Source organism: Crocuta crocuta, unplaced genomic scaffold, assembly GCF_008692635.1.
Source record: "Crocuta crocuta isolate KB4526 unplaced genomic scaffold, BGI_CrCroc_1.0 scaffold408, whole genome shotgun sequence".
Classification (NCBI taxonomy): Eukaryota; Metazoa; Chordata; class Mammalia; order Carnivora; family Hyaenidae; genus Crocuta; species Crocuta crocuta.
This window is the reverse complement of record NW_027527444.1, coordinates 5,335,109-5,357,938: the sequence shown is the minus strand read 5'-3', so window position 1 is coordinate 5,357,938 and position 22,830 is coordinate 5,335,109. Positions and strand designations below refer to the sequence as shown.

The window sequence follows — 22,830 nt, the reverse complement described above, 5'->3', positions numbered from 1 at the left end:
AGAGGGGCGTGGGGATGTGTGTGCATGCGGGCGCGCACACATGTGTGCTGTGCAGCCGGAGACGTGCACAGCCCCACAGACCGACGGAGAAGTGAATTCCGGAACGCCGGCCCAGGAGGAGGGCATGGCCACAGGCCGGCATCAGTGTTTAGGGGACAGTGATGTTGATGAGTGAAAATGACTGTTGCCTGTGGGAATAATGCTCCAAGGAACATTGGTTAAAATAAATGTACAGACATTATGAACAAGCTGTTTTTTTTCACATTCTTCCCAACAAACAGCAAAGAAATCCTCAAGGTCTCTCCTTCTAATGGGAGAAACCTGCTGCCCAGTTGTAGAAGGCTGTCCAGTCAGTGACACTTGGTCAGTGACAGTCAGTGACACTCGGCTGGGGTGGCAGCTGTTTCCCAGGGTGGTAGACATCCCTTTCTGTCCTGTTTAAAAACGTGTACTCTCCAGTTCGTAGGAGCAGTGGAGCCCAGTCTTCTGCTCCGCAAGATGAAGAGGGGGGTTGCCATTGCAGACATTTGGGACTTGGGGACACAGCCTTAGAATCCCACTGAGGTCAGGAGTTCAGGGATTTTAAGCACAGTCCATGAGTCTGTGGTTGCTGTGGTCACTGCCCACAGAGGTCTGGGAGGTGGCCTCTCCATGGAAAGATGCAGTGTCACTCCATTGGGGGCCATCGGGTCACCTCTCTCAGCTGGCAGCAAGACAGCTTTGTTACCGCCTTGTAAAAACACATGTCCTGTGGACCATCCCTCGGAATATTTCCTGGAACCCCGGAGGCTTTCTGTGCTGTGGACTCATGGAAGTGGCTGTCCTGCAGCGGGGTGGCATTGGCGTTCTTGGGCTTCACCTCTGAAAGGGCTGTGGATATCTCCTGCTCCCTTACTTCTGGGTGGGATCCTCGCCGAGCCACCCTCCCCTGGACAGGCAGCTTCAGCTTCACCCCTTGGCTCCTGGCAGGATGCAAAACCTGCCTGGAAGTTCCCAGCAGCTTCTAGAGGAAGGCTGAGCCTCTCCTCCCCTGTGCCCTCAGGCTCTGCACACGCTGCCTGACTTGCCCCACATCTGGGAGCTTGGTGCCGGGTCCCAGAGCTCTGGCGTCCGGATGCCTCCTGTCCCCCACAGAGCCTGCTCCCCTGCCTAGATGTCCTTTCTGGCCCCAGGTGGGCACCCCCATTCTGTGAATGTTGGAGCCCAACAGGCTGCCATTCTCCTGGGTCTTTGTGTGTTGGATGAGGTCAGTGCCTTTCTTTGTGCCGCCCTGTAGCACGTCCCTGTGTGGCCTGTACCACGATTGTAAGTGAGTAGTTGCGTATTCCCTTCTGCCCCAGACACGTGTCCCACAGCTGTCCCACCCATCTGGCAGGTAGGACATCAGAGCAGGGCTGTGCCTTTCTTGAGGTTGGGGGCCGAGGCCAAGCAGTGGGGGCAGGGATGGAGTCCCCTCCTTAGAGGGAGGAGGACGCCTCAGAGACACAGCAGATGCAGGGCTGGAAATTAGGAGAAGGTGTGGATGAGAGTGTTCACACAGTTGTCCAGAGGAAACAGAGAAAACGGTAGTGACGTCGTTTATTGAGAGATAAATAAGGAAATCGGGTCTCTGGTCGGGAGGTATTAGCAGATCTGTTTCCTAGATGAACTTACGATGCTGGAGTGGCGTACAAGTGGCAGAGGCGCCTATGTGTATATGTTTGTGCACACGTGCAACACATGCACACAGCACACCTATGTGTGTATGTATGTGCACATGAGCAACACACTCACATCTATGTGTGTATGTATGTGCACACGTGCAGCACACTCACACGCACACAGCACACCTGTGTGTCTGTATGTGCACACGTGCAGCACACTCACACAGCACACCTATGTGTGTCTGTATGTGCACACGTGCAGCACACTCACGCACACAGCACACCTATGTGTGTATGCACGTGCACACGTGCAGCACACTCACACTCACACAGCACACCTATGTGTGTATGCACGTGCACACGTGCAGCGCACTCACACGCACACAGCACACCTATGTGTGTATGTATGTGCACACGTGCAGCACACTCACATGCACACAGCACACACGCAGAGGCATATGCACGTGACACTTGTAGGCACACATGCATGCACACACATATGCGGTGTGCATGTGTACACACACACTACACACATGTGGATGTATGTATGTACGCACACCAACATGTGTGTCTGCACAGTACTGCACTGTATTTCTAAAAATAGATCTGTTCAAACCAATGTGGTTCAGGGGTCAACTGTATACGCCGTTCTGGAAAAGACACAACTTTGGAGACAGTAAGATGGTCAGTGGTTGCCAGGAGTGAGAGGGCTGGGGGATGAACAGGGGAGCACAGAGGATTTTTAGGGCGGCAGCACTACCCTGTGTGTCACTAGAGTGGTGAGCACATGCCGCTGTGCTTTGGTCCAAGCCTGTAGATGTACAGCACCAAGAATGAGCTGATGTAAACTACAGGCTTTGGGTGGTAATGAGGCGTCGATGCAGGCTCACTTGTGGCAGAGGTGCCGCTCGGGCCGGGGGCTGTGGCGTTGGGTGGAGTGTGTGCGTATGTGAGGGCAGGGGTGTGCGGGGGCTCTCTGTACCTTCCCTTCTAGTTGGCTGTGAACCTAAAGCTGCTTTAAAAAATAAAGTTTGTTAAAACATAAAGTTTAAAAAAACGTACTGAGGAAAGGTCTGTCCTGCCTCATCAGCAAGGTGGTAGTCTAGGGGCAGAGAGAATCAATGGTTAGTTTAGTTTCAACATTTAAATCATTAAAACCAAGTTATTAGCTAAAACTAAACCTAATTTTAAAAGCACAAAAACACCATGTATTATGTTACATATATGTGATTTAATTTAAGAGAGAGATTTCAGGAATATCCCATAAATATCTTCCCAAGAATATTTGTGCAGCACAGCCAGCCTTCAGGGTGAGGCCGTTACAGCTCGGGAGGGATTAGCTTACTCGTGATGGTCCCAGGAAGGTAGGAGCCGTCTTCGTCTTCGGCCGTTTCTCCCTGGCGAGGGCCTTAGCGGGGAGTCAGGAACCTGAGTTTCTTCCTCCCCTGGCCTTGGCCACATGCTCATCTGTGAAGTGTGGGGTCAGACCATCTTAATGCTCCTTCTGGTCCCTACACGTTATGATTTTATTTTTGAGATATTCCGTTGTAAAGTAAAATGAAAGTTTCAGGTACATTATAGAGAGTTCTTCGTTTTTCTCTTAGCCCCCTCCCTCCCCTCCCTCTTCCTACCGCATGAGCACACCGTCCACGGGCACAGGGTTCTTCGCACAAAGCAGAATCCAAAGAACAGGGACACTTACTGTCTGTGTTCACGTGGAGCAGGTGGCCTGTCTCACTGGGTAATGAGGGGGGGACGAGACCCTCTCTCCAAGAGAACTGTCACTGGGAACCACTCTGGCCGGATATGGCCGTTGTGTTAGTTTAAGTGAGTCACTCAGACAGAGGGGCAGTGCCATAGGGTGGAGGTGACCAGCAGAGCTCCTCACGGCCGAGGTGACCCACAGAGGTGCCTGGCAGAGCCATGTGATGGAGGTGACCCACAGGGGTGACCAGCAGAGCCCTGTGTGGCGGAGGTGACCCAGAGGTGACCAGCAGAGCCCTGTGTGATGGAAGTGACCCAGAGGTGCCTAGTAGAGCCCTGTGTGGCGGAGGTGACCCAGAGGTGCCTAGTAGAGCCCTGTGTGACAGAGGTGACCCACAGAGGTGCCTGGCAGAGCCCTGTGTGATGGAGGTGACCCACAGGGGTGACCAGCAGAGCCCTGTGTGGCGGAGGTGACCCAGAGGTGCCTGGCAGAGCCCTGTGTGACAGAGGTGACCCAGAGGTGACCAGCAGAGCCCTGTGTGGCGGAGGTGACCCAGAGGTGCCTGGCAGAGCCCTGTGTGGCGGGGGTGACCCAGAGGTGCCTGGCAGAGCCCTGTGTGGCGGAGGTGACCCAGAGGTGCCTAGTAGAGCCCTGTGTGGCAGAGGTGACCCAGAGGTGCCTGGCAGAGCCCTGTGTGACGGGGGTGACCCAGAGGTGACCAGCAGAGCCCTGTGTGACAGAGGTGGCCCAGAGGTGACCAGCAGAGCCCTGTGTGACAGAGGTGGCCCAGAGGTGACCAGCAGAGCCCTGTGTGACAGAGGTGGCCCAGAGGTGACCAGCAGAGCCCTGTGTGACAGAGGTGGCCCAGAGGTGACCAGCAGAGCCCTGTGTGACAGAGGTGGCCCAGAGGTGACCAGCAGAGCCCTGTGTGACAGAGGTGGCCCAGAGGTGACCAGCAGAGCCCTGTGTGACAGAGGTGGCCCAGAGGTGACCAGCAGAGCCCTGTGTGACAGAGGTGGCCCAGAGGTGACCAGCAGAGCCCTGTGTGACAGAGGTGGCCCAGAGGTGACCAGCAGAGCCCTGTGTGACAGAGGTGGCCCAGAGGTGACCAGCAGAGCCCTGTGTGACAGAGGTGGCCCAGAGGTGACCAGCAGAGCCCTGTGTGACAGAGGTGGCCCAGAGGTGACCAGCAGAGCCCTGTGTGATGGAAGTGACCCAGAGGTGCCTAGTAGAGCCCTGTGTGGCGGAGGTGACCCACAGAGGTGCCTGGCAGAGCCCTGTGTGACGGAGGTGACCCACAGAGGGGACCTGCAGAGGTGCCCGGCAGAACCCCGTGCTGGGGAGGTGGCTGGCGGAAGGGCCTGACTTCTCTGCACGGCCGTGGTCTGCCCGGATTGAGCAGCTGTGTGGCTGTGTCCCCTGCTGTGCAAAGTCCCATAGAAGTCCAGGATCCGCTTTCCATACTTAGGATGATTTTCTGCTAATCACACAGCGCGTCCATCTCAAGCACATATGAAATGTCAGCACGTAATCATGAGTCAGCCTGGCACTGGGCAAAACGTGTCTCTGCTGATTAAACTTGTTGCGTTTGAAGGCCTTTCTTCGGTTGCACTGTGTGCAGTGAGACTGTTGCGAACAATAAGAGAAGTGTCTCCCCTTCCATCCGGGCCTGAGGCTGCAGGTGGCCGCCGGGCCCTTGAATTCGTCTTTTGTGTGTACGAAGGACAGTAATTTGGATGTTTGAATCCCTACAGGAAGCTTATTTCAAAGTGAACGATTTGCTGAATAAAGACTCACTGGGGCCTAAATTAATTAGAGGGTGTGGTTTGAAACGAGGTTGATGAGCAGAGTGTGTCATTTTAGACAGATGGAGCGGAGCTAGATACATTGGGCCCCGTTAGTCGCTCTTGTTCCTGGAGCACCTGGCACAGCCTCGCTGCCACTCCCGCACCTGCCCCTGATCGCCAGCCCCTCGCACACGGTGCCCGCGTGGTAGGCACTTCCACGATCCTCGGGCCGTCTGCAATTTAATCTTTATATTTCCTGGGTGTTCCGTTTCTCATCTGGAAAACTGGCCCTGGATGTTACTGACTTTTTTGTCAGGGGACTGTCAGAAGCAAAGCTTCAGGTCAGAAAGGTGAAAGCCAGGGGCAGGGAATTACAAACAGTGAGTGGCGGGGATGGCGAGGGAGACAGGGATGGGAAAGTAGACTAGAAAATGCCAACTACTCTGGATGCACGTCCTTTTGTCTATACCTTCGCAATTGTGTTTTTCAGGATGCTCTTCTATTTAAATAAACCGTTACTTTCCAGGTGCTTCTGAATTCTGATAGTGTTTTGATGACTTTCTAAAGCCATGTTCCAAAGCCTCACCACAGTGCATAATTAGGATATATTGCAAGGATGTGGGTAATGCCTTTCTTCTCTCTGAAAATGAGATATCACTTTCTCTTCTCTGCTTCCCTTTTCTCACAGATGGAGTGTTCGGAAGGTGCCAGAAGGTTCCAGCGATAGACGCACACCGCTATGAAGTGTCCCCGGCGGTTCTGCAGCACCTGGCAGCCACCTTGCAGAGGCTCTCCCGAGCAGGTAGGCCGGCGTGGGCCCAAATGGCGCCCTGACCTGGGCTGGTGGCCTGAGATGCTGTTGCACGGAGCAGTCAGCAAGAGCTTTACTTCTCCTTAAAGATCATGGGCCTCTTGGGTCAGGGGGACCAGTGCTGAGATAGAGAAGAGGGCCAGGAGCAGGCAGCCTTGTTCTCGGAAGCTTCTGGTGGGAGTTCCCTTCGTGGGCTAGTGGTGGCTCTGGGATGCCCACGGCAGTTCCGACAGCGCTTCAGGGAACAGGAGACATGCCTGCGGGTCCCGTGAGCAGGGAGGCCGGGCCCGGCATCAGCCCTGCTCGGCCGCGTGAAAGGCTGCCACTGCCCAGCCTCCAGAAAGTCAGTTTGCTCTGTCATTATGCAAGTTTTTGTGATACAGGAGCTTCCTGTTACCTGTTTACTTTGCAAGGGTACTAAGAAGATTGTTGTAAATTTTTAAAAATGTTTTATTATTTCTGAGAGAGAGACACACACACAGCATGAGCAGGGGAGGGTCAGAGAGAGAGAGGGAGACACAGAATCTGAAGCAGCTCCAGGCTCTGAGCTGTCAGCACAGAGCCCGACGCAGGGCTCGAACCCATGAACCGTGAGATCATGACCTGAGCCGAAGTCGGATGCTTAACTGACTGAGCCACCCAGGCGCTCTGGAAGATTGTTTTAAAAGTATGCTAAGTGAAATAAGTCAGGCAGAGAAAGATGGACATCACGTGATTTCACTCGTATGTGGAATTCGAGAAACTTAACAGATGATCATAGGGGAAGGGAAGAAAAAATAAGATACAAACAGAGGGGGAAGCAAACCGTAAGAGACTTTTAAGTACAGAGAACAAACTGCTGGAGGGGACGTGGGTGGGGGATGAACTAAATGGGTGACAGGCATTGAGGAGGCCACGTGTTGGGATGAGCACTGGGTGTTGTGTGTAAGGGATGAATCACTGCATTCTACTCCTGAAGCCGAGACTGCCGTGTATGTTGGCTAACTTGAAAATTTAAAAATTACGATAATTCAGATATTATATACACAGTTATCACATACGTAATTTATATTATATATAATTTTTAAAACGGAGGGGTAAGTCGCGTGGGCGTGCTTAGTGTTTGTAAGACCTCCTCCTACTACGACGGTAAAGCGCTGTTTCCTGTGCCCTCAGAGCCTGCGCGGGAGGCCCACTTGCAAACACAAAGCCTTGGTGTCGGGTGAGGGTGAGGGTGAAGCTCCTGGGGTGAAGCTCCTGGAGTGTGAAATTCGCGTGTCTCGCGGTCAGGACCCCTGCTGGGGGCCCAGGCCTGGCAGGAGGGACCAGGAGAGGAGTGTGGACCCGAGTCGGTGCGTCCTTCGACATCACGTCCCCCAGAGCTTATTGCTGGCTCCACAAAGAAAAAGAGTCTGTGGTCCAGGAGGTTTGGGAAACATTACTTGCTCATTTCCTCCTTTTGAATGTTCATGATGTATGCTGGTTCATGAAGACACCAGAAAGTTCTGCAGTAAAGAATTACATGAACTCATTCACTCCAAGTCATTGGACCCTTTCTCCCCAGGACACCAGCGTCCGAGGCCCAGTCAGGAAAGCAGAGCCACCGGGAGGCCGTGTGTGTGATCAGTTCAGGGAGTTGGCCGGATGCAGTCATGGGAGATGAGGGAACGTACCCGCCAGGCTGCTGTCTTTGGTCTGGAGACTGGATCTGCAGGGCAGGCGGTGGGGGGGGAGGGGGCACGGGTGTGAGATGGGAGGTCAAGGACAAGGACGGACAGGAGCCCATGACCATGCCCGTGGCCTTGACGTTGGTGATGAGGTGTCCTGCGAAAGTCAGCCCCTCCTCAGGGAGCTGAACATACGCAGTTCCCAGAAGTGGACTGGGGCCCGGGGCGCGAGAGCACTTGCTGGCCACTGCTTGCAGATCAGAGTGAGCGGACAGAGGAGAACAACATGTGTGAGTTGTGTGCTAGCTTGGTGGCCTGTGCTCACGTGTTCATTCTTGACTAAGGGTTGGTACACCTATCACATAGCACAGTGCAGTGTGACAGGGGCTGGGGCTTGGTACACCTATCACATAGCACAGTGTAGTGTGACAGGGGCCGGGGGTTGGTACACCTGTCACATAGCACAGTGTAGTGTGACAGGGGCTGGGGCTTGGTACACCTGTCACATAGCACAGTGTAGTGTGACAGGGGCTGGGGCTTGGTACACCTATCGTATAGCACAGTGCAGTGTGACAGGGGCTGGAGGTTGGTACACCTGTCACATAGCACAGTGCAGTGTGACAGGGGCTGGGGCTTGGTACACCTATCACATAGCACAGTGCAGTGTGACAGGGATTGGGGGTTACCTATCACATAGCACAGTGCAGTGTGACAGGGGCTGGGGCTTGGTACACCTATCATATAGCACAGTGCAGTGTGACAGGGATTGGGGGTTGGTACACCTATCACATAGCACAGTGCAGTGTGACAGGGGCTGGAGGTTGGTACACCTGTCACATAGCACAGTGCAGTGTGACAGGGGCTGGGGCTTGGTACACCTATCACATAGCACAGTGCAGTGTGACAGGGGCTGGGGCTTGGTATACCTATCATATAGCACAGTGCAGTGTGACAGGGATTGGGGGTTGGTACACCTATCACATAGCACAGTGCAGTGTGACAGGGGCTGGGGCTTGGTACACCTATCGTATAGCACAGTGCAGTGTGACAGGTTGGGGGTTGGTATTTCTATCGTATAGCACAGTGTAGGTGCGTTGCCGGCCCTGGTAGGTGAGAGTGAACAGCTTCTGATGGTCCTTAGTACCGGTGTAGAGAAAGCGGTCACCATGCTAATAGCTGCGTCACGAGCATCATGGCCGTTGTGACTTGCTCCGTCAGCTGAACCACGTTTGCAACAGCAGCACCACTTGGAGTCAGCACCAGGTTAGGTTCATGATGATCCACTGTCCTTTCCCACAATCCACCTGTCTGCACAGGCCATGTAGGTGAGTTGAAGGGGATGTGGTGTCAGTCACCTCCCCTGCATCCTTCAGGCCCTTCACGGCGGCACCCATCTGCCACTAACCATCCCTCCAGGGATGTGGTATTGCCTTTGGTACAAGGTTTTGTACTAGAGGCCATCGTCAGGCCTTTCCCACCAGAATGGCCCCACTCTGCCAGTCGGGAAGTCAGTGTGGGGGTCCTGCCCGTGAGCGTGGTGGGTCCAGAGCTGGGGGAATAACCATGGGGAGAGTGTGGTCACCGGCCTCCGTGAGCCGCTGCCTGACTGGTGGGCCATGATAGTGCTTGGGTTTGCTGCTATTAGCGTCATTCATAGTCAGCGTTTGGTAGCCACCTAGGACTCTTGTCATTTCCTTTTCCCTGGTCCACACTCATCCCGGTACCGGGCCACAGGCCCCCCCGGGGAGGGCTGGGGGAAGAATCACTGTATGCACCTGTGGCCAGTGTGCCCCTCCGGGAATCTGCCTGACCCTGCGGCTTCATTCGTGGGGCTCTGCTCTGGGGGGTGGCATTTTGCCAAGTCTGGAAATTGTTTGCAGGGCTGTGACTCTGTTTTGGTGATTCGAGCCAGACCTCAGTTCTGTAGATCTGGAACTTTCCTGCTCATGCAGGTCCCTAAAACTCGCAGAGGCCTTCCATCTGTCTATTCCAGTGGTAGGAGCACTGTGTTCACCTAATCAACAACAGAGGTCTTCTGCTTGCTGCTCTGTGACCACATTCATCTGTCCTTGGCTCTGATGTGCCCGCTCAGCCTCCTGCAGCTCAAGATCCCGTCGTCCCCTTTGTACTTAGGGACCCCAGGCCGAGCAGACCTCTCCCACTGCAGTTTCTGACCTGAGGGGGCATCAGTACAGAGCTCTTTAAGGATGCTGGGACACTCTTATGAATTCATCTCTCACTTCTAGGTGGAAGGCATGTGCTCTGGACCCTCCTGAGGTCATTAGCAGGTCTCACATGACAATCCACTCCAGTGTCCCAATTTCCATAAGCCTTTAGTCATTTGCCTCAGTCATAGAACAGGAAATTCTGGCATCTCCACGTCATTTCATATGGACACCCCCTGTAGATGCTTGTTTATGTCAGCCATTGGTGGAAACTGTTAAAGCTATTTCCAGCCCCACAATCGAAAACATTGGTTGGAAAATCTGTGCTTAGTGGCCCATGTCAATAAATGTAGCCTGGTCCGATTTCTGTTCATTCCACCTTGATCTCACATACTTCAGAGCCATTCCCACATGTGTTGCCCAGGTTTCTGTTGGTGTAAATTGGCAAGATTATGCCTCCCCCCTGGGGCCTGCTGGGTCTTGAGTCCAGGTGCAAGTCCAGATGCAGTGAGAGGTGGTGATGGTGTGTCTGGAGAGGCTTGGCAGGGCCATGCGGAGCAACCACCTGGGTGGCTCAGACACGTTCTTCAGACCAGTTTAGCCTCTCTAGCAGGAGGGGGAGGAGGGCTCCTCTGGGCAAAGAAAGGTTGGTGAAATGGGTTCGATGTCCCAGCTCCCTCAGGACCTGCGCATATGTCCACTTCCCAGTTTTCAGTGTCACGTCCCTTCCAAACAGTGCCCTAGAGACCCTATGAAGCTGGGGACTCCGATGGCATCACTGTGCAGTCACACGGGTTACACTGTGGGTTTAGTGCTCAGAGTAAGTCTGAGATGTAGAGACAGTACTTTGTGGAGGTGGTTAAGCATAAAGGCAAGTAAGGTTTTTAATTCATAGATTTTATTTTTTAGAGAAGTGTTAGATTTACAGCAAGGTTGAGCAGAGAAAGTCTTGACAGTTTGCATATACTCCCTCACTCCCCACCTCCCCAAAGATTTCCCTATATTAACATCTTGCATTGATATCGTATATTAGTTACAATTGATGAGTCAGTATTGATACATTATAATTAACTAATGTCCATAGTTTACATTAAAGTCAACTCTTTTTGTACATTGCATGGGTGTGCATAAATGTACAATGTCATGTGCGCATCATTTTATGATCATACAGAGTAGTTTCACTGGCCTAAAAGCCCTCTGTGCTCCCCCTGCTCAGCCCTCCCCCTTATCATCCGACCACGTATCTTCCTACCGTCTCCAGACAGACAGCCGTTTCCAGATGCCCTGGAGTTAGAATTATACAGCCTCTTCAGACCGGCTTCTTTCACCTAGTAATGTGCACTTACGCTTCCTCTGTGTACCTCTATTTTCATGACTCCATGGGTCATTTCTTTTTAGTGCTGAATAATATTCCACTGTCTGGAGGTACGACCATTTATTTATCCATTTACCTACTTGAAAGCATCTTGCTTGCTCTACCCGGTCCTGTCCTAGGTCACCCAGTGCTGTCGTAGGTTACCTGGTCCTGCCCTGGATCACCCGGTCCTGCCCGAGGTCACCAAGTCCTGCCCTAGATCACTTGGTCCTACCCCAGGACACCCAGTCTTGCTCTATGACACTTAGTCCTGCCCTGTGACATCTGTCTTGCTCTAGAAACCGCCCCCCGCCCCCAGCTCTAAGTTAATTCCCTCTGGCTGGTCCTGGAGCCGGCTGCGAGAGTCTCTTGGGAGCCACCTGGCACTTCCCACCCAAGCTGGGAGATGTCTGGTAGGTGTGGGGTTCTGTCTTGGTGGGTCACCTCTGCTGGTGGCTACTCTCTCCTTGGTCACAAGAGGGAATGTTAAAGTGACACAGAGTCTCATGGATGTACCATTCAAATAGCTTGTACTTATGATGGCAAATTGTATTTCTTTCTCTTTGTTAGTGGCTTGGGAGTCATGCCCCGGTAAGGCTGGAGGTGCGGGTGTGAAGTGGGTTTTGATAGTCTACTTTGAGAAGAAACCTCATTGGGAGAATTGTTGTGCTTTTCTGAACCAATCTGTTCTGAAGGTTTCTGGAACTGATTTTCATATATTCCCCTCAGGTTCCCCTGACGGCTCTTGCTGGCCAGTCCTCTGCTCCCCACCTCCCAGGCAGCTGATGGATAGGACCTCTTCTCTGCTCCTTGCCTCCCTGCATCAGCACACTGGTGACGCGTGGTCTGCAAGGCTTAGGGCTAGACTCACCTCTAGACTCCCCGTGGCCAGTGTGAGGGGCTGGTTGTTGGGGCCGGGTCCTCAGTTTGTGTACAGTTTAATGATGGCTCTTTGGGGAGACCATTGCCCAGCCGGGAGAGCATGAAGTATGGACACAAGCCGAGTTGCTCTTTGTAAGGAGTTGGAACCCTGCTTAGAAGGACCAGGGAAGACACTCTGGGCCGTGCTTGCTGCTTAGATCCACAGACCAAGTCCAGGAGGTCCCGTGCTGTGCCCACCCCACACTTTGAAGGGACCCGGGAGGGGGAGAGAAACAAAGGAAAAGTACTCTTCGGGGGCAGGAGGAGCACAGTCTTGACGTTGACGTTGCCCCTGCTGAGCCCCCTTCTGGGTCTGACCTCTCCTGTGACGAGGCACTCCTGGCCTCATCTTGGCCCCACGCCGGCCGGGCCTGTGACTCTGGATGTGGACAAGGGCAGCGTCCCTAAGGGAGGCAGGAGTGGCCCTTCTCTCCCCACCTCACCCCGGCTGGCCCCTCGGCACGTGCCCACAGACAGCCGATCTCTCTGACTGCTTGTGAGCCCCGGGATGAGCTCTCACTGCCCCTATGTGTCTGGTGCACGTTCTCGAAGACTAGGGCATCCTGGAGCCAGGAGGCCGCGCCGGCCGCAGGGTGCACAACGGCCCCCTCACTGAGTCCCCAGTCTGCTGCGGGCTTTGCCGAGGGTCAACTCAGCCGCGTCACAGATGACACGACACAAGTGCTGTGGCCGCACAGCTGAGCTACTAGCTCGGCTGTGCCCTGGGGCTGCCTCCCAGGTGCCCTTTGCCTCCTGCCTGGTGACCTCTCGTTCCTGGGGCTGTCGGCTTTCTCAGGCTGGGAACACTTTGGGAACTCCTCAGAACTCAGAAAATGCAGCTTCAGGGGCCGTTGCAGCGGTTCCCAGGACTGTGGGGGGCAGGGCCTGCGAAGCTGTGTCCTCCGTGAGCACGGGAGACACACTGAGGCCGGAGGGCCCTTTGGTGGGTCCCGGCCTTCCTCCTGTGACCGCGTCTGAGGGCTCGTGCTGCTGGCCACACACAGGCAGGGAAGGCTCATGTTCCCTCAGGTGCCAAGAGTTTCAGGTTGGGTGATTTTGGTATATTTTTGATTCTGGACAGTATGGCTGCCTCTCTGAGTGTGGGCAATACCTTCACTTCTATCGACCCATGTACACACATGCACTCACGAGGACACATCCATGTGCATGCACACACGAGCACACACATGCACATGTACATGTATACATGCCTGCAAGCACATGCACACATCTGTGTATGCACATGTGAGCACACACATGCACATGTGTGCACACACGCACATCTGTTTGCACACACATCCACGCACACACACGAGTGTACAGCATGCATGCACACATGCACACATATGTGTACACACAAGCACACACACATCTGTGTACACGAGCACATACACACACAGATGCACATGTCCGTGTCCACATATGAGCACACACACATCCACGTACGTGCACATGTGTTAGCACACACAGGTATGCACATGCACACATGAGCATGCACAAATACATACACATGCACACACACAAACATGCACACACATGTTCCACATGTTATGGAAACACATGCACACATGTATGTGTCCCCACCACTTTGAGGTTCCTCACCTAACACTTGTTTCCGATAGTGCCATGTAATCTGGAACTTTTTTTCAGATTTTTTCAAGCTGTTATCTACTTTCTTCTTCAGTTGTCCTTAAGATGTTTTGAGTTTTTCACCTTTGTCATGCAAGCTCAATACCATGTAACACCCTGGAGGTGTTGGGGAGTGTGTGTCTTATGGTAAGGAAGAATCTCTACTCCTGCTGGTTTCCTGAACTTGGTTGGCCGGATATGAGATAGTTTGGGGGAAGGGAGCTTTTTCAGAATCCCTTAAAATCATTCCACCAAGGTAACTGCATTTGCAGTACAGCAGGTTGTATGTGTTTCTCTACATCAAGACTGCTTCTTGGCGATGTGGTTGCTGGGCTCACTGACAGCTGCTTGCACTGCCATTCAGGAACCTTCTGCATGAAGAAAGAAGGGAAATGGGATTTAATTGTGCAACTTTCTTTTTCAATGTAAATATATACATCAAGGAAAAAATGTGTTCACTTTCTATTTACCATTCTTGTGTCCTACAAGAAGAACTCTCCTCATTGTTCTCTCATGTATTAAATTTTTAAAAAATACATTTCACTTCTTCTGACAAGCCATTAAAATGCAGCATTTAAATGTCACTCGTTGGCACATAATTTGCTGTCATGAAAACAGCTATGGATTTATTTCCTGGCAAGACTCTCCTGTTGTATTGAGCTGTATGTCAAAACCAAAAGCAAACCAACAAAGTTAAAAAAAAAAAACTAACACAGTTTTATAATTCCTTAAAAGAGAATGAAAAGAAATCATCTAATGCCATGGGATGGAACAGAACACCGATATGGGCCGCAGTGATTGCCAGATGCGATGGCCTTCTGCGCAGGGGTGGGCCGTGGGCCCTGCGTTACGTGCCCCTGCGCAGGGGTGGGCCGTGGGCCCTGCGTTACGTGCCCCTGCGCAGGGGTGGGCCGTGGGCCCTGCGTTACGTGCCCCTGCGCAGGGGTGGGCCGTGGGCTCTATGATACGTGCCCCTGCGCAGGGGTGGGCCGTGGGCCCTGCGTTACGTGCCCCTGTGCAGGGGTGGGCTGTGGGCTCTATGTTACGTGCCTCTGCTGTGTCAGGGTGCTCTGTGCAGTGGGTCACATAAGCCTAGCCTTGCTTCCTTCTCCATGTTCCTTCTCAGTTGTTCTCTTTGCTTTCAATCAGTCTCCACTTACCTGTTTTCCCCTGTTCGAAAACCACCCTATGCTCCTGGAAATCGAAGCCCTCCCTTCTTGCTGAGGTCCAGGTGAGGCCCGCCACTCTGCCGATTCCAGGCATATTCATGCTGTGGGTAGAGAGGGAGATACACACGTCGGGGGCACATACAGTCACAGAGCTGATGCTTGTCCTTCTCAGGGTTTGCGCTGTATTCGGCTGGACACTCACACGTGGTGGGAACCTGGTGGAGGGGCTACTGAGGGTGACTGGTGATTGGGGGGGATGGATGGGCCATGGGGGAGCCACGGGGCAGAGCGGCAGTTGCATTACAGGCCCAGAACATAAAGAACGCTCATGAATCAGTGAGAAAGAAGTCTGCTCAGCCTCACTAGAAAGCAGAAAATTTGAAGTTAAAATCACAAGAGGTTATTTCATTAAGATGGCAAAAATGAAGAAATCCGACATTCTCAAGTATTGGCCAGAATCCAGGGCAAGTTGGAAATTCCTAGACACAGCTGATACAGCCATTTTGGAAGCTATTTTGGCAACAAAAGAATTGATTAAGTGGAGACCCTCTATCACCCTGGAAGCTCTCCACTTCCAGTTACATGCCCAGGTTATATATCTGTGTTCTGTCTGTAACAGTCATTGCTACATCTGTGACAACACAAATCAATGGAAATAAGCCAAACATCCATTAGCCAGGAAGAGATTCAACGCTGTACATAACCAGGGTCAACAAAATGGAGGCACACGTATCAACATGTCTGCATCTCACAAGCACGTTGACCAAATAAGTAAAGGGAGGCCATATAGAATACGCAGAGTCTGAGACTGTGGACGTGAAGGAGGAGTGCTGTACTGTCTCCGGTTTAGGAGAACGCACACACGCAGTGCACGAGGGGTGGGGAATACAGGACACTGAGCACAGTGTGAGGACAGTGTCACCTCTGGGGTGAGGCAGAGGGGGAGGCAGCCAGTGGGGTGAGGGGGAGCTCCAATGTAGTGTTGTACGACGTACATCTTACATAAGACTGCCTGAGTGCAGGCTGCTGATTAGATTCTTTTATTCCTTTTTGTATGCGTGGCCCATTTCACGACACATTAAATAATAAAAAGGCCAACAGTGTAAACACAAGACAGTATAAAGAAGGGACTAATGAAGAAAAGAGCAGAAAACAAAAAATAGTTAAAAAAATAATGAAAACATCAAGGACAAACAAAAAACCTAGTTCTTTGAAAAGACTTATAAGCCAGAGAGACTTCTGTTTGGCCAACAACAATACTATAGGAATAAACACACAGTGGTTGGGAAAAGGGAGCATCACTATAGGCAAGCTGAGTTTAATCATCACGAGAAAACAGCATCAGCAGCCTTATTCTAAGGAATGTGAAAAGGCAATTAAAAAGAAATGTAAACCGTAAGAGTAATGCAGAATGGTCTAGAACACTTGAGTATGCCTGTAATCATTTAAAAAGCCGTATACCTACATTTTCCAGAAGTTGGTTTTGTAAATTCAGTGAGCCTCATCTATATCCATAGTGAGGGATCCGTTCTGTTCACAAAGTGTTTCTCGTGGCGCTCTCCCACACACAGCGCCGGCCGCATGCGGTGATGAGGGCACACAGCTGTGGAAAAACGTGGTCACAGAGCTTGTGTGACCTTGAACCTGGCACCTGTAGTATGTGGACATAGCAGCCCAAACTTTGCAAAAGACTTTGTGCGACTAAACATTGACCGTCGTCTTCTGTTTGGTAAGAATCCTCCTGAACCACATTTTCTTCCCAAGTCCGTATTTGCTTGTAACATCTCCTCCTTGGCTCAAAAGCACCGCTTCTCACTGGAGGGTTTTGCAATCAAAGGAGAAATGAGAGGTCTTAATTAAAAGAAAACCCCGTCCAAGACAAACGTTTTCTCTCTAAACAAGTAGAAAGAATAGTCAAAGTGAGCTTGCAATATTGTGGGCTGAGGGTTGCTGAACTACAAGGAAATCTAGTATCAAGTGAACGGATTAGCGACGTCCCTCACGTCGCAGAGGGGGCTTCTCTACCTTCCTGAGCCTTCTCGGCACACTGCCTTTGAACAGAGAGCTCCCCTGCTACATTTCAGAATTGGTTTCCAGATTATTGACACCAGGACAGACACGTGAAAGCCACAGAGTTAGCAGCTACTTCTAAATGTTGATAGGCCTGAAATGAAGAGAAAATAGTCTTATAGGTAGAACAGAAAAGATGATCGACTTTAAAGCTTTATTTTTCCACAGCTCTTCAGAGCCCTGGTGCTAGAAACTACATAGTCTGTGCCTGTTCCTCGGAGAGAATGGAGTCTTACTCCACACACTGCATTTTCACCATTATCTCTTAAGGAGCAGAATAACTAGGAAATGTATGTCTTTGGGGGTAAAAATATCGTATTTGCTATGATATGCAAGGACTTCAGAACTTCCAGCCACATTTCTGGCCAAAGACAAGGACTTCTGGCCACACCCACTGGGCCCTCTGGCCACAGGCACTGCCCGTGCCTGGCTCTGTGTCACGTCCAGGAAGCTGCCGTCCTCCTGGGAGCACCAGGAGCCGGGGGCCTCAGTGCCTCTGTGCCCACCTACCACACGCCGCCCTGCCAGCAGCCTCGGAAGGGTAGACCGCTGGTCATAAGAGGATGGGCCGAGAGGGTTTCGACCGACACAAATTCATCTTCCCGTGTGTGTGGCTGTCGAGTCACCCTGGCCACGGGATCCGATGGTGTACAGGAGTGAGCTGCAAGATGATAGGTTGTAACGGGCACCAGATACGGCAAACACCCGTGGAAGTGTGGAAGTTTGGTGGGAGTGTGGCTGAGTGCAACGTGAGTCAGGGTTTAGTGGACACGCACGTCCCGGCTCTCAGCAAGGCGACCGAATCACACGGAGGGAAGTGGAAGGAGCCAAGCTCTGTGTCCCTTCAGCCTTGGGCTTCTCCTTCCTTCCTCCGCTGGGGTCACCCCCTACCAGTTCTGCTGCTGGTTGTCGGCTCCGGCCCGCCTCCCTGTCCTGTTGAGTGGCACGCCTCCTGTGGCTCACCAAGACACATTTCTCTCAGGAGTTGACGGCAGATCATCGCATGACTGATTCTCAAGGCAGAATAGATGCAGAAAACAGACTTCTGTCTTCTTGAGCTAGGATGCACTTAGCTGACACCAGAGTGAACCTTTAATTTACATGAAAGCCTTACTACAACTATGGGGACCAGAAATGAAAACTAAGACTTGTCACTTAGGGGGCAAACCAAAGTCATTCTTTATATGCATTTGAGAATCAAATTTTTGCCTTTTAGAAGATGCTTAAATATCAAGAAATGTTGGCACATATATACGACCCCTGTGATTAAAAGGTAGATTTCTTAACTCTGAACACTGTGAAAGCTTGCATTTTTTTCCTCATACAAATTACTGATTTTGGTCTTTAATTTTAAGTATGAAGTCAGGTAGACTTCATCCCTTTTAAACTTGAAAAGTTAAAGGCTTGACCTAGGGTGCAACCTGGGGAGGCTTCATTTCTGATGTGACGGAGCCTTGTCCCTGAGGCGAGTTAGGTGGACCTGTGTACCTACAGGAGGCCAGGTGAGACCCGCGAGGCCCTGACGTTTCCCAGATGTGTCTTTGTGTTTCTGAGAGAAGCGGGAAGGCGGGGTGGGGGACAGGTTCCTTTTCAGGCTGGAATTTAGAATTAAACATCGCTGAAAGCTCTGTAGGTCATGGAGCCAATCAAGCTTTTATTCTTTGAAATAATTCATGTTACAGGCTTGTGTATTACTTGTCTTATCAAAAAAATCTTTAGACTCAGGTGGGCAGATAATTACAAATGGATTCTGGACCTCATTCTGGAAATGGTTTTTATCATCCTCTTCTTTCTCTCCCTCTTTCATCTCTCTCTTCTTGAGTTACAACTTTCTTGTGCTTTTGTAGGGTTCTGGGGATGTCAGCTGGTCATGAATAAACGTCAAAGCCTCATGAAGAAGTCACTTTTATCTGAAGTCAGGAATGGAAGTCAGAGGCAGGAACACTGGTACATGTTTTTCAATACCATATTCACCCCTAGGAGCCGCATGCCGGGCCGCCGTGGTGCTGACGTTCTCAGCTCTTCTGGGCTGTGTTCTTGCCAAGGGACACGCAGTGAGCCTCACGTTTCAAAACAAAAGCCAGGTGGATAAACACCTTTGGCAAAACATTTGAAGCCAACCAAAATCTAATTTTTCACCAAAACTAAGGGCAGAGGGGCTCCGAGACCTTAAACAGAGAATCAAAATAAAGCAAAACAAAAATGAATACATTCCACTCGAGGAAAGGCAGTTCCGTACCATGACTTTGAGTCCTCAAGCACGAAGACTGTCAGACACTGTTGGTGATACCTAGTAATGGAGCTAGAACCGCTCTAGAGAAAGTCACCGTGGAGCTCAGTGGGCTGACACTGGCGACTGCAGTTAGAGAATTCTAGAATGCCACCCAAGTAGAAGCTGGTACTGGCATGACCAAATGGAACAGAGTGAGGATGAGCTTTTCTCTTGCCTCGCAGCACTGAACACTCTGCCTCCCCTCGACCTGGATACACCTCCTGCTCCTGGCCAGGGGTCCCAGACCTTACCCTTCAGCTTCCTTGGGAATCAGACGCCCCTTTCCCCAAGTGCTTCCCAGGTATTCCTACATCCGTCAGCCACCACTTATGGAACGTTCCTGCTGTTACTACACATGAGATGGGTCATCACAGAAGTCAGTAACAGGACGGTCCAGTGCTCCACTGAGCAGAGTGCAGGGTGCTCACTAGACAGAACATTTAAGGGTCAGAGTGGGTTTTCCCAGTTGTCACGAATGCGTGTTCATGCTCACCATGCCCCTGAGCACCAGGAACCGCTTCTGGTTAGCTTGGTTCATTCAGCAGACAGCACTGCAGACTGACCCCAGGCCTCAAGGGTGAGTGCTCAGTGTCCTTTGGAGGCCGGAGTGAATCCGGCTGTAATGGCTCTAACTCCCCAGCTCAGAGCTGGGGTTCTTCCCCGTCTCTACCTGCCCAAGGACTAGTGTTGTGCAAAGACAGGAGGCAAGATGTAGAGTTAGTGTCCCACTGCTAACGTGGCCGTCCGCAGTCCAGTCACCCCGGCGAGGACATGAAGCCCCTCGTCACAGCCTGCAGCTGAACGGAGAGGCCACTGTGGTGCGTGGTGGGGAGGGAATGGCAGGCCACAGGAGGAGAAGAGGGGGAGGCAGGGCCAGCTCTTGGGGAGGAGTCCCGAGCATGGAAGGAAGGGCCAGCGAGCAGTCCTCCCCAGGCGGCCCACCTGTCAGAACAGGCTCTGGATGGTGGAGGGGAGTGAACTCTCACTCTGCTTCCTGCGGGCCCCACGGGGAGCGTCAGGAACCGACCGGGCTTCACCCTGCTGTCCAGGAGGTGCGCGGCAGTCAGCCGTTGGCTAGTTTGTCTTGCTACCTTTCGTGAGGAAGTGACTTTTGGCCCTTGGAGCTTCTCGTTCACCACAATCCTGGCACATCATCCCATGCCTTCACAGAGTGGACATGTCCACCCAGCAGAAGACTCCCCAGTGCCCCTCTTGTTTGGCCCGGTGGGGTCCGTGAGGGCAGAGGAGGCTGCCGTGGTAATGTGCCCAGATGGCGGGTTAGGGATGCAGGACGCACATGAGGTGTGTTGGAACGGGTCGCGTGTTAACACCCTCGTGTTCTTGCCAATGTGGTATTCTGTGGGCATGCGTATGCAGTAGAAGTTTTCAAAATTATTCATGTCCGCAGACGCATAGCCTTTTCCTGCTTGATCAGGAATATTCTAGCAGAGCAGCATGTGAGGCACGTGAGTGCCTGTGGAAGTTGTATTGTCTGCAGGGGAGAGGCTGGGAATAAGTGAACCCTGAGGGGTGTCAGGGAAAGTCCCCAGTGGGAGTAGAGAGGAAGGGCAGTGAGAAAGATCTACGGGTTTAAGAAGCATGGGCTTGAGCTAAGAGTTGTCCCATGTGGTCAGGAGGAAATGTGTAGACGATGTGTAATGATTTTCAGTGCCATCTGTAGTTTTAGTGATCAAGGGCGTGGGCCTGAGTTCAGGTCCCTTGCTGCCTGTGTGGTGTGGGCGGGATCCCGTGCAGCTCGCTGTCTGGGCGTCAGCACCCTCATCGGCGCAGTGGCACAGTGGAGTTGTGCCGGAAGTGCTAACGTCGTTGCCTATTTGTTATGATTACTCATTTAAAACGTAGCCAGTACTGAGTCTGTGGGTTCAGCTTACATGTGGATCACACACATGAACAGTGTACGTTGGACACACCCATCAGTACTGATAAATGCCTGTGTACATGCGTGTCTGTGTCCTGGGGGAGCATCCAAGAATGTCTGTAGTGGAAATAGTGACCTCAACATCAGCATGAGTCGTCTCTTTAAAGCAGATTTTAAACATGTAATTGATTAACTTATGACCTGCTTTTCATTTCCTTAAACTAAAGAGAACACAATCTTGAAAAAAATGCCACCTTACACAGCAGGCTGTGCGCTTGCTCCTCTAGAGCAGAACCAGACGTGAGGACATCCTTGGTGGGCATGCCGAGGTGTTTGGGCCCACGTTTGCCACGGTTTCTGCTTTCGTGGGTCTCAGGGAGACGGCTGGGCAACGGGCCGAGGCTTTGTGAGGCCGGGGAGACGGGTGACCAGCCGCACTGTGGGCCGCGCCATGCCGGTGACTGTCCTGGGCCCGCATGGGACAGAGACGGTGGAAGCTGGTCTCCGCCCAGCCGTTTCTCTTCTCTTGCCTCGGAGCTGGGTGAGCAGCCTGAGGTGACGCTGTTTGGTCTCCAAGTACGGACTTGCTTCCTGCTATGGCTGCTGCCTGAGACGCTTGCTTGGTGTCTTCTTGTGATGAATGTAAGATCCTACGTGCCACGTGCCACTGTGGTTTCCTTGGTGTATATAGTTGAATATACCCTCCAGCTGACTGCATGTCTTCCCTTTCTCTGTTTCAGTGTATTTTCCTCCTAACAGGTGAAGGCCCTGCTGTTAAGGGTTGGAGAAGGGGGAGAAAGAGACTGACGGTCCGTGTTCTGGCTGCTGAGCTCGTCACCTGTGTCATTGCATCTAATACTCAAAATACCTTCCAAAATGAGCATCATTATCTCGGCTTTACAAACATGGCCAGTGAGCCTTAGGAAGTCAGCATACACTGCCCAAGGCTTTCATTCTCTACCCCCCAAATCCGCTCTCTGCCCCACAGCTCGGGGAGAACTCTTCCATGCTCACTCTGAAGCCCCACGGTGTAGTCTCAAAGCTGTCTCTTCACCCTAGATTTCAGATACAAAATGCACCTGTTTCCTCTCACTCTTGGTAAGTCAGTCACTTGCTCAAAGACAACAGAGAAACACTGGTTACTCAGTTTGTTTTTAGGGTTATGTGCTCATTATGCTGGTGAGAATTTGTTTAGAAAAAGCGAAAAGTGCGTCCTGAAGCTTCCTTGAGCGATGTCTCATTTCCTCATTTCCTGTCTTGCTGCCCTTAAAACAGACAGAACCACTCCCGATGGTGATTGGATCATTAATGACAGGGACTGTATTCTCAGGCTCAGTCAGACCTTACTCAAGCCTTTTTAGGGAGGGATCCTGAGGTCTCCCTAATCACAGGCCAGACCCATTCTCAGAATACAGCATCCTCTTAACCTGACCCAGAGAAGAAACCCTCAGCCTAGACCGGTTTCTTAAAAGAGGAGAGTTTCTGTGAGAGCACAAAGTCGGAGTGAGGACGGCTGGGTTTTGAGCTGGGAGCCCCCGTGTGGAGAGATGGCCTCTGCCCCCTTTAAAATGTGAACCTGCGAGGGAAGCCGAGTCTGCAGGGTGGTCTCCAGAAAACCCGGATTTGCTCTGGTTTCAGATGTTATTGATTCATAAGCCTTTGTGGAGAGCCGTCTTTGCCAGGAGCCTAGACTGGGGACACAGCTCCTAACGGACGCGGTGCCTGGGTGGTTTGGCTTCCTGCTGCTGTTCAGAGGTACGCAGTGGAGTGAAGAGCCTG

At 52.0% G+C, this 22,830-nt stretch overlaps 1 protein-coding gene across 1 annotated transcript in view; it reads left to right on the top strand.

The window, feature by feature from the left end:
• PTPRN2 (protein tyrosine phosphatase receptor type N2) overlaps positions 1–22,830 on the top strand; it is a 639,986-nt gene that overhangs the window by 120,646 nt on the left and 496,510 nt on the right. Inside the window, exon 3 of the mRNA XM_077761727.1 lies at positions 5,824–5,937. Coding sequence (XP_077617853.1) covers positions 5,824–5,937 — 114 coding nt within the window. The remainder of the gene's footprint in view (positions 1–5,823; positions 5,938–22,830) is intronic.